This window comes from Alosa alosa, chromosome 20, assembly GCF_017589495.1.
Source record: "Alosa alosa isolate M-15738 ecotype Scorff River chromosome 20, AALO_Geno_1.1, whole genome shotgun sequence".
Lineage (NCBI taxonomy): Eukaryota > Metazoa > Chordata > Actinopteri > Clupeiformes > Clupeidae > Alosa > Alosa alosa.
The window spans coordinates 25,655,461-25,667,546 of NC_063208.1; the positions used below are offsets into that span (position 1 = coordinate 25,655,461).

Below are 12,086 nucleotides of genomic sequence, written 5' to 3' on the forward strand. Positions count from 1 at the left end.
TATTTTTATCTTGAGATGTGACATGCAATATATTTAGTGTGCCATCATGTAGGATTGAGTAGTCTGGGAGTATGTGCTCAAACTAGAGCACATTTTTAGATTAGATGTGATTGTGAAGGTAACTCCATATTCTCTGAATCATTCTGTTGATGATTACTGATATCATTCTGATAATTACTTATGCTATATGATGCAGTACACAATAGTTGATTTTAGGATGACAGATAATTAATTCCTTTATTTACATATTTTGGTCAAATCAGTTTAGCGAAACCGGAAATGACTTCACTGGCGGCGTGATCAAGAAACCGGAACAAACAGGTTGGATACAAATACAGACTTGATGCAGCACGCCATATGCCGACGGAGTTGATAGAAAGTGGTGATGAGTAGAAACGTTCGTTAGCTAGTAAACAAACAAAAACACATGCACATTTAACCAGAATAGGGCTGTAAATAGCTGGGCGTTGACAAAGGGACCCGTTCACATCTGTAATGTTTTAAGGCTGTTTTTACATTCAGTATTTTGCTTCAGGTATAACAATGACCAGCTAGCTTGGTAACCGCTGCCTGCTTAACGTTTTTGCTGCTTGTTTTTACTGTTCGGACGTGCTGTTGTTTAAAAAGGGATTAAGAAAGGGACCGTGTCTGGGGAAAACGCAATGTCAGTGTTTTGCGCAAGAGTAACGTTACATCACCAGAAGAAAAGCGGGGCGACCAGATTATTGTGGTCCCTCCTCGGAGCCTGTTTTTTCTCCGCTGTTTTGGGGTACCGACCAGTGATCATTGTCCATGGACTATTCGACAGCTCCGGCGATTTTGTAAATTTGCAAAGATTTATAAATCAGGTGAGTTTAACTTATCTATAGTGAATAACTCTAGAAAGTAGCACATGCGACCTTGTTGATATACCAAACATCTTTGAGCAAACTTAGTGACTTAAAACGATAAGGCACTTGTGGAACCTTGAATGGTCACACTTTGCTTTGTGTCCTGCAATCTGAGATTGGATACATATTAATCCTTTTCTTCAGGAAATGTGTTTTGGCGTTCGTTGCATTGTGCATTTGATTTTTAGAAGATTGTCAGCACATCAGCCTCACTAGTATTTTTTATATATATATATATATATACCACTAGGCTTAAGCTGATGCCACTAGGTCATTAGAATTGTTAGCGCGTAATTGTGTTACATTTTAACAGCGCGTAAATTTAACAATCTGGCCAATAACTGATGCAGAGTCCAGACAGGCCAGATGTTCATATCTGGTGGAACATCGTGTATCATTGGCGGTTACTGGGTGGGACGACTGACTCAGCGCTTTCAAGGAAGTAAACCAACTAACAGTCGTAATGGCCATGTTGAAGATGACTGATGTGAAATCCTATATCCTATCAGGCTAAATGTGATGACCCTCTGTGTTTAGAGCATATTCATTCATGGGCCCCCCAAAAAATCTAGCAGCGACAAAGAATTAAGCACACAATACACTCATTTATTGTAGTACACAGTTAGTGTAAAAGTACACAAGTACACAGTTTCTGTAAAATAAATATACAAGATCCATCACACCACCATCTCATTTCTCGACTTTTCGTTGCTGAGACTCTAACCTCAGTTTCCTTCCTTCCTTCTACCCAGTCTCACCCAGGCACAAATGTGTCAGTGATCGACCTGTTTGACAGAAGCGCCAGCCTACAGCCGCTATGGAAACAGGTGGAGGGGTTCAAGGAGGCAATCTATCCCATAATGCAAAATGCTGCTGATGGCGTCCACCTCATTTGTTACTCTCAAGGTGATTCCTCTGAATGTTAATGTGTATGTGGGATTGTCCTTAGATAGGTACACTTTGACTCTAACCAGCAATATGAAGTGCAATGGTAAATTGTCTATTCAAAGCAAAACATAGAAAGTAAGCCTTTAATTTAAGCTAGATATAAGGTAAATAGATAGAAAGATGTCTTGTATGCAGAGAAAGAAAGAAAGAAAGAGGTGAGCACAATAGTCATACTTCCATTAAGATACATTAGGTCTTAATGGAAGCCTCTTCAGATAATGGTTGATTCACTAATGGTTGATTGACTCCTAGAGTCCATTAGGTCCAAAAATATAGCTGCATATAAATCAGTGCAATTAATTCCTTTACCTATAGTCCTACTTTAACCCAGTGAAACTGTTTTTTCAGGGAAGATTTAGACATTGATGAAGAAAATAGTAATGATGCATCTCTTCAGCTACTTTAATATATTGTATCCTCTATGTTATCCTCTAATGTAACCATGTTTGAGAAACAGAATGCAGAATTTTAGGGCAGAGGTGTTATTTTTTTAACCACTCATTAAAATCCTCTTATTTTTTCCTCAGGCGGTCTGGTGTGCAGAGGCATTCTGTCGACCCTCTCGGACCACAATGTCCACTCTTTCATTTCGCTGTCCTCACCTCAGGCTGGCCAGTATGGAGGTACATTTCAAACGCAGCAGTTTCTGATGGCTAACCTCAGTTCCCCACACCTCAAAATGCACTTCTTTTTTTGGGTGGTGGTAGTGTAGTGGTAAAGGAGCTGGGCTAGCGTGTAGTAGCCAGTCAAGTTGTGGGTTCAATATAGGGATTCCACTGTTGTGCCCTTGAGCAAGACACTTAACCCCAAGTTGCTCCGGGGACAATGTAATCCCTTGTAATGGAATTGACATATGGAAGTCACTTTGGATTGAAAAGTGTCTGCTGAATGAATAAATAAATAAGTGTATCCACAGCTAAAAGTGCACTTTTGTTTTTTCGTCTCTCATTGCCATTTTTTGTATGGTTGCCACTCTGCTTTCATTCACTGTCTATCCCATTTTGTTTTTTTCCAGACACGGATTACCTGAAGTACCTCTTTCCTTCCTTTGTCAAATCAAACCTGTTTCACTTCTGTTACACATCTGTGGGTCAAAGAATATCCATCTGCAATTTCTGGAATGGTGAGGATTGTGGAAAACCATTATAGAAACAATAGTGTGCAGAAAGGCTTTTGCTATGCAGTTAGACACAGTGTCAATAGTGTTTCTTAAGATAGGGAGTGTTGTTTTTGTTGGTGGGGCAGTCGTGGCCTACTGGTTAGGGCTTCGGGCTTGCCGGTTCAATCCCCGACCAGTAGGAACGGCTGAAGTTTCCTTGAGCAAAGCACCTAACCCCTCACTGCTCCTTGAGTGCCGCTGTAGCAGGCAGCTCACAGCTCTGGGTTAGTGTGTGCTCACTGTGTTTCACTAATTCACGGATGGGAATTTCACTAATTCACGGATGGGATACATGCAGAGATCAAATTCCTTGTATACGCAAGTATACTTGGCCTAGAAACCTGATTTACATTTACAATCATTTTGTAATTGTGTAATTGTTGTCATGCATGATAAGAGGTTCTAAAGCTGCAGTTGGCAAGATTGTTTTGATCATATTCACTGAAACCGACACTATGCTCCGACAGATCAACATAAATCAGCCCGTTTTAGAAAAAAACCCGCACTTCTACCTCCACCTAGAGCCTGTTATTTGTTTTGCAAAAATCCACAGCTCCCGGTTCTTCTGGTCCAATCAGAGCAGGGCTGTGTGGGATCTGACTGTCAATCACACTCTGGTGCACACTGACGAGCACAAACTCGATGAGAGGGTGCACAGTGGTAGTGGGAGAGGGGTATGAGAGTTGTAACCATTCAAAATTTTGGCTAAGTCCCCTCAATCTGTCAGACTTGCCAACTGCAGCTTTAAGAGCAACATTTTGTAAGATTCTATGGGAACTTTTCGACACATGACATGGGACAGTTTTCATGGACATGGGACACATTTCTGACCATATTGTTTTGATTTAACAAATGGAAGTCATTTTGCATAGACTGACACCATTTTTATGCAAACATCACTATAGAATATGTTTATGGTGAATGATTATGTGTCGGGTCAGTTAAGTTTGTCTCATGATGAGTGTATATGGATTTGTGTTTGTTTGTAGATCCTCATCACAGAGATATGTATATCAACAGCAGTGACTACTTGGCACTGCTGAACAACGAGAGATCGAACCCCAATGCTACCCGTAAGTCAGTCGTGTGTGTGTGTGTGTGTCTGTGTCTGTGTGCGCGTTTGCGTGTGTTTGCGTGGGTGTGGGTGTGTCATGGCAGCAGTGAAATGTCTAATGCTTACCTGTGATACCCATCTGGGTTGATTGACACGGCACATCTGTTGAACTGTGTGTATGCATGGAAGGGAAGAGTGTTTGGTATGTATGGCTAACTTGAGACTGTGCGTGTGTGCTTAGGGTATGATCTGTGATCCACTGAAGGTCCTAAATCACTGGCATTGTCATGTCAGTGTAAGGTGTCCTCTACAGAATAGACAATCTAGCCGGAAGTGTTCTAGTATCATCAGCCACAGCTAAAATCATGTCTTTGAGTTTCCTCAAAATTTGGGCCCCAAGATGTATCTTAACTTTTTTTGTCTTGTTAGAAACACAATAGGGATTAGTTTTGTTCAGAAGTGGAAGGGCCATCTGGAGTATTCTTGTTTTGACAGAAAAGGAGCGGGTCAACGTATAGTTCTGAATAAGTCACCAACTGTGTGGTGAACAACAATCCTGAGAAAATATTTTACTTTCTGGTGTCTGAAAGTTTTCTTAACTTTAGTAATGACTTAATGATAATGATAACTCTGAGTCCCAGGCCCAGATATGTTGAGAACCACTAGACAACCGAATTTAGCCATATAAGCCATGTGTATCAAACCTATGTTGGTGACCACATGTGGATTAATTAGTGTCTTGATCTTACAGAGTGGAAAAACAACTTTCTTCGCATGAAGAAGCTCGTCTTAGTTGGCGGGCCAGATGACGGAGTCATCACTCCGTGGGAGTCAAGGTGAGCCTATGCTATTGTCTGTAATTTAATCCTTCGGGATTTTCCTCACAAATCATGTGATGCGTCTCTAGGTGTGTTTTATAGCCTGGTCTACTTTCTGCCGTACAGCACTGACCTCATGTCTTTTTCCAAAGTGTCAATATGAAATGCATGATTTTATGACCTGGCATTGGTGTTATGGTGGTGCTAAGTGTCTGTATCTCTCATATTTTATTGTCTCTTTTCTCCCACAGTCAGTTTGGATTTTATGATGAAAACGAAACTGTTGTTGAAATGAAGAACCAGGAGGTATGTTTGTTAAATATGTTTATACTTTGTGATGATGTCCCAGGTAACAGTGTCTCATGTCCATGCCTGACACATTTCTGCAAAGGACATACACCCCTCAGAGTCATAATTAGTCGCTGTCCCTGTATGAGGTTATTTTGCTCTTTGATAAATAAAAATAAATGCCTGATACAAAGACCAGCCTTTATCCATTTACATTTTACATTTAACATTAACAGCATTGATTAATAAGCATATAACAGACATTTATTCATTTAAAAAGTGACATGTCTTCCATCACTCCCTAACTTGTTGTAGTTTAATTTAAGAGTAACTTTTTAAAGAATGGCCCCACTAATGGAAATTTCCCATCTCCTAGGAAGAGTGGCTAGATATGACACTTGTGCATTATGGTTTTGGAGACCATGTATATCCATCTTTTGCTATTTCTTGGCCTTTCTTCAAGAACAAAGTCACTCCTAAATCCTTTGTACAGCCACTGTCCCAAGCACTTGTAGCCAGTTGAACTGATCCCTTCCCTCTCCTGATCTGCCTTGCTCAGGTGTACCTGCGGGACACGTTTGGCCTGAAGACGCTGCAGGCTCGTGGGGACGTGGTCCTATGCGCAATGGCTGGCGTCCAGCACGTCTACTGGCACTCCAACCAAACGGTGTTCACTACCTGTATGGAGAAATGGCTGACCTAAGGCTCGTCTTCCTCTCGGGTACCATGAGGGTTAGACACACGGCCCGATCCGACCCTTATAACTCAACCAACCCACCCAACCACCCAGCCACTCACTTACTCTCTCACCCCTGTGCCTTTTCCGTCAGAGAGTGAGATGCACACAGTCAATGCAAGACGAGGCAAGAAGACGTGGTATATTTTTCAGCAGAATTTCACATATACAAATACAGTATATTTGAACGTGTTTTTTGTTTTGTTACGACAAACAACAAAATGAAACAAACTTATGTCCTCACCCTATGTGTGGAAAAGCGCTACACGTTCAATCAACTTTACACTTCCTACTACAGTTTACTCCGCACACAAACATCTTTTTTACCATTTGTAAATGTGTGCCTATGTGTGATCCATATAGAACGACTTAGTCTATGAATCATTGTGCCTGAGAAGACTTCTGCTGTCTCAATGCAAGCATCGAGTCTAATTCGAGGTTTTACTTCATGCTCAATCATGTCATGAATATATATATATTTTTAATTATTATTTTATTTTGCTTTTAAAGCATGTTAGCTCACGTATGCAGTAGAAATCATGCCTTAAATGTTCAGTCATCCGTAAGAGTTACATTTAAACCGAAAGTGCTACACTGGTCCTGAGTACACCTTTGGCATCATGCTCTCTTGAGCATGAAAATCTAGTGTAAATTTGATTATACTATACCATTCCCGTGATTAAGTTACATATGAAGTCACCAGCCGCTGGCAAACACACACTGACTTTTTGCCCAAAGAGTGCAACTTCTAACTGCTTGTGCCCCTGTGCCACCCCTAGTGTCACACCCCTGAGGGACAGTAAAGTGAAATAGAGAATAGAACTATAAGAAAGGGACAGGTGGAATAGAACTATAAGAAAGGGACAGGTGAAATAGAACTATAAGAAAGGGAAAGGTAGAAACTCATTAAAGGGAAAAGTGTTCTTAGGAATTATAGGGCAATGCTAGACTGACATTCATCTGTACCGTTGTCTTATGTGTTCCATGCCGTGACATACCTCTCATTGAAACTAGTAGACACACACACCTCAGGCCAGGGCTCAAAATCTATTTTATGTGGAGACGAGTCTGGCAAGAGTTGACAAGCTGTTTTATTATTTCATCTTTGTAATGTATTTTAATGTTGTTGTAGTGTGTGTGTGTGTGTCTGTTTATGTATGTGTGGGTGTGTGACTGTGTCTGTGTGTGTGTGGGTAAGAGAGAAAGAGGGAAAAAGGGACTTAAAAGGGAAAAGTGAAGTCCGTACTTGCACAAAAGGGTATGGAGTGTAAATGTCTATTTGAAAGCTATCCTTTAGGATTGAAAGGAAATAACCTTCTCATGTAGATATTTTATTAATCATGGCAGTATTGTGTGTGTGTTAATTTATCTACTTGTACTGTGTAATGCTTGTTTATTTCTCTGCTTTTGAAAAAAAAAAGAAAATAAGTTTTAATTTATGTTTATGTAGTCTAGTTTGCATATCTTTTATCTTCTTCTACTGTTCTTACTATTATTATTTTATTTTTAAAGATCAATTGGTCAGTGGTAGACCATCTGAACTTTCATTCAGAAAAAAAGACATTTAGTCCTTGATCTAGATTGGCCAAACAAACCCATTTCTCTTATCGTTGTTTGAGGTTATGTTAAGGTTTCCTTTCCTCATGCTTCTCCTTAATTTGGACAAATGATTCACAGACTGATGATTGTCCAATTTTGTTGTGTGTGTTATTATCTATTATTGTGTCACTTAGCCTAGAGTGGTCCTGAAGGTCAGGGTTTCTTTTTTTTTTTCTCTGACCATAAATGGTAGTAGTTTAAATGTGAGAGAACAAAACAAAACATTTTGTTAAGCTTGTATCACTTGTTATACTGGCTATATATTTTCTAGCTTGGTTTCAGTTAATACACTCTTAGGAAATGTGGGATTGTCTAAAGCTACCAAGGTCTCACTGCCCTGTGACATTTGAACCCATAGATGCCAAGGAGAACTGTTAAGGACTTTATCCTTTTAATATTATTTTCCAAATGGAAGAAGCATGTTTCATTTTTTGCAAACAATGTCAACAGACATCCCTTCCATTTAAAGTTTGAAACCTTGAAAGAAACCTATCCTTTTTAGATTGTGTTTTTCTATTGAAAACATTTTACCAATGTGCTTTACAGTTTGTACTTGAAGATATCTGTGTCCTAAACATGTGTTTGTATATTTTAAATGGAACATTGTTTTCCCTCAGAATGTTGTTAATGTCTGCTCTTCTAAATAAAAGGCAGTTTTATTGACATTATTGTGTTGATTGTTTGACTGACTAATCAATCAAATTAAGGGACACTACATGGCGGCAGCTATTGTGTAAACCAGGCCTACTCAACTAGTGGCCCGTTGGATTTCACCTGCAGCCTGCCCTCATGGTGCTTTCAAATCTGGATGCCATTACTACACTATCAATAAATCAATAAAATAGTCAGGATACTGTTTCACTGCTCTTTTAAAAAGTATGAGCTATGACAGAAGTTGGGTGTGAATGTGATATAAATACAAATAATCTATATGGACCTGCACTATAAGGACCTGTTTGGAATTGTTTTGAGAGCCTTTTGATGCATGATGAATAAAATGTCTGCTATTTATTCTGAGATGAATATAGTGTTTGGGAATATCTTTTATTGAACGTATTAAATGTAGCTGGATACTCATGTCCCTGACATGATAACGCATGTCTCTTATAGTCACAATAGGAATCAATTTAGCAACACCGTATTTTGGGTGGCCCGCAAAGACCTAGGGGTTTTCTATCTGACCCACTTGATAATGAAGTTGAGCAGCCCTGGGGGGTATTCCAAGTATGTGGTTTAGTGACCAACCTAGGTAAATTAACTCAGAGTAAGTGATAAACCTCCTACAACATTAGGAGGTTGACCCAGGGATGGATTACTGCACGGGTCTACCGGGCCCAGGCCCAGGGGCCCTGAAGCCCAAGCCTTTGCATGGAATCATTGCCTCAATATCAACAAATCAGGATGTAGGCTATGAATCTGATTGAATTTAGTATTGGCCATCCCCAAAATGTACCAGAATACAGGAAATCACATCAAACAAATTAAAAAATTCTGGGGGAGGACCCCCAAACCCCCCCTCCCACATATACGACAATTAGTGGGGGGCCCTAATACATCTGGGCCCAGGGGCCCGAAAGTTCATAATCCGCCCATGGGTTGACCCCTTACTCTGAGTTAACCTTAAATGTACCTAAATTGGATTAAATTGCAAATTTTCTCAAAATTACAGTAGGAGGTTTAGAAGAATGAGGAAGCACTTTGAAAAACAAATCTGATTTTAGATAGATAGATAGATACTTTATTGATCCCCAGGGGAAATTCAAGATAGTAGCATACAGACATCACACACACACACATTCACTAACAGCAGAAAAAAAGTAATTAAAAGTATATAATATAAAAAACACAACTAAGCAATAAGGACAGAAGAAGATAAAGAATATACTAAATATACTAAATATACTACTTAGATTAACACTTAATCTAAATCAATTCTAAAAACAGTATCCACATAGTTGGTGATTAATCAAGAGGCGCTTGCAATGACTGAGGCAGTGACTGAGCCTGTGATTCTCTGTGCATAGTAAGGTAAGGTGCTCTGTGTGAGTGAGTGTCATGGTGATGGTGCAAATGAGTCCAACAGTGCAACAGCGCAAGAATAAAGTCTAGAGACCAGCATAAAATAAATATGGACATATCAGCGAGTAGGTAAGGTAATAATAATAAAAAAACTATAGAAAAACATCTATCTATATATATATATATATATATATATATATAAATATATATATATATATAACTATAATTCAGCTGTGGCATGGAGGGGCATGGAGGGAGGGTTATGCATATGTGCTAATATAGCATAAACAGTGAGGCAGAAAGACAGTGGTAAAAAGTGGCTAGTGGACAGACAGTATCCAAACATGGAGGGGGTAAGAGGCAGACAGACTATGCGGAGAAGTCTATCTCTCCTCTTCCCTTAAGTGAAGCATTGAACAGTTCAATGGCCCTGGAGACAAATGACTTCCTCAGTCTGTCTGTTGTGCAAGGCAGTGAGCGAAGTCTCCAGCTGATCAGGCCAGAGACAAAGCCTTCAGAGCTGGAGATGTAGCTGGCCTAAGAACAGCGAGGGCTAACCTGTCCCAGGGCATCAGGAAGGCAAAAAGGATTACACAGACAAAATAACAACACACTTCAAAGACAGCAGAGATGCACAGAGCCTATGGCAGGGCATACAGGCCATCACTGACTACAAGCCTGCCCACGGAGCTGTGAGAACAACACCTCTCTGCTAAATGACCTGAACAGTTTTTAGCCCGTTTTGAAGCACAAAATGACACTCACCCACAGAAAACCCCACCTCCCCCCCGACCAACCCCTGTACCTGTCCTCTGCCAGCGTGAAGGGGACACTAGCCACCATTAACCCATATAAAGCAGCAGGCCCAGACAACATACCAGGACCGAGTGTTGAAGGACTGTGCAGAAGAGCTGAAGGATGTTTTTACAGACATTTTCAACACCTCTCTGGAGCAAGCAGTCATCCCATCACTTTTCAAAACTGCCACCATCATACCCGTGCCAAAGAAATCATCACCATCATGCTTCAATGACTACCGTCCTGTAGCACTCCAGCCCATAATCATGAAGTGCTTGAGCGGCTAGTCATGTCACACATCAAAGCCATCCTACCCCCACCCTGGACCCCTTCCAGTTTGCATACCGAGCCAAACGATCCACGGAGGATGCAATCTGCTCTGCCCTCCATCCAGCCCTCACCCACTTAGACAATAAAGACTCATATGTGAGAATGCTGTTCATAGACTTCAGTTCAGCATTCAATACCATAATACCACAACAACTCATCAGCAAACTGGACAAGCTAGGATTCAGTACCTCCCTCTGCAACTGGCTGCTGGACTTCCTGTTGCAGAGACCACAAGCAGTGCGTGTCATGGGGACAACACTTCAAGCACTCTGACCCTGAGCACGGGGGCCCCTCAAGGGTGTGTGCTCAGCCCCCTGCTCTTCACACTGCTAACACATGACTGTACAACCACTCACAGCTCCAACCATCTGGTGAAGTTTTGCGGATGACACAAACACTGGTGGGCCTCATCACTAAGGCGATGGGGGCTAACTACAGAGAAGAAGTAGACCTGCTGGCTAAATGGTGCAAAGACAACAACCTCCTGCTAAATGTCAGCAAGACCAAGGAGATTGTTGTCAACTTTCAGAGAGGCCACAAACAACTGCCACCACTGTCCATCGAATGGAGATGCTGTGGAGAGAGTGAGCAGCACAAAATTTCTGGGGGTACACATCAGCGACGACCTCTCCTGGACCACCAACACAGCATCACTGGCGAAGAAAGCCCAGCAGCCTCTACTTCTTGCGCCAAATTGAAGAAGGCAAGTGCCACGACTCCTGTCATGACTACATTCTACAGAGGGACCATTGAGAGCATCGTCTCCAGCAGCATCACAGTGTGGGGAAGCTGCACAGATCAGAACAGGAAGACCCTCCAGCACTGTTAACACAGCTAAGAGGATCATTGGAGCACCACTCCCCCCCTGCAGGACATTTACACCACCCGCCTCACCCGCAAAAGCACTAATGATTGTCAAGGATACAACCCACCCTGCACACAAACTGTTCAGCCTCCTGCCCTCTGGAAAGCGGTACAGGAGCCTCCGGCTCCCCGCACCACCAGACTGGCAAGTAGCTTCATCCACCAAGCAATCAGGATGCTGAACACTCTACCCACTCTCCCATCACTGACAGCCCCCACCAGCCTGCCAGGAACCTAGGAAACTAGGATCCTGTCTACCCTAACCCCCTCCCCCAACACCGCCCTGTGGAACTGCACTGTGACTGCGCAGCCCTAACGTGTTGCTGCTTCACATCAAGCCTGATATACTTGAAATTACTGCATACTGCATATCAATGTAAATATACAGGTCACACAAGCACAAGTTTAAACTTCATGTAACTGTTAAGACTATATAAATATACAACACAACTACCTCTCTTTTTTTTTTTTTTATATATATGTCCTATATTTCTATTTTGATACATACATGTTCTATATTTCAGTCTTGCACTTTAATTTAATGTTTATTGTCTATGGCTATGTCTATAGTATGTCTATGTCT

At 41.3% G+C, this 12,086-nt stretch overlaps 1 protein-coding gene across 1 annotated transcript; it reads left to right on the forward strand.

Moving 5' to 3' along the window:
- Positions 1 to 334: 334 nt before the first annotated feature.
- On the forward strand, positions 335 to 8,155 carry ppt2b (palmitoyl-protein thioesterase 2b). The gene is made up of 8 exons (XM_048229429.1): positions 335 to 848; positions 1,643 to 1,796; positions 2,366 to 2,461; positions 2,854 to 2,961; positions 3,987 to 4,070; positions 4,803 to 4,887; positions 5,121 to 5,175; positions 5,717 to 8,155. The coding sequence occupies exons 1-8, from the start codon at positions 663 to 665 to the stop codon at positions 5,858 to 5,860; spliced, it is 912 nt and encodes a 303-aa protein (XP_048085386.1). The 5' UTR covers positions 335 to 662; the 3' UTR covers positions 5,861 to 8,155.
- The last annotated feature ends 3,931 nt before the right edge of the window (positions 8,156 to 12,086 follow it).

Excerpts from the sequence above, each read along its gene's own strand:
- ppt2b (XM_048229429.1), top strand. The coding sequence starts at position 663 with ATGTCAGTGTTTTGCGCAAGAGTAACGTTACATCACCAGAAGAAAAGC. Across the intron at positions 2,462-2,853 it reads TCAGGCTGGCCAGTATGGAG|ACACGGATTACCTGAAGTAC; the intron begins GTACATTTCAAA and ends GTTTTTTTCCAG. Across the intron at positions 4,071-4,802 it reads ATCGAACCCCAATGCTACCC|AGTGGAAAAACAACTTTCTT; the intron begins GTAAGTCAGTCG and ends TTGATCTTACAG.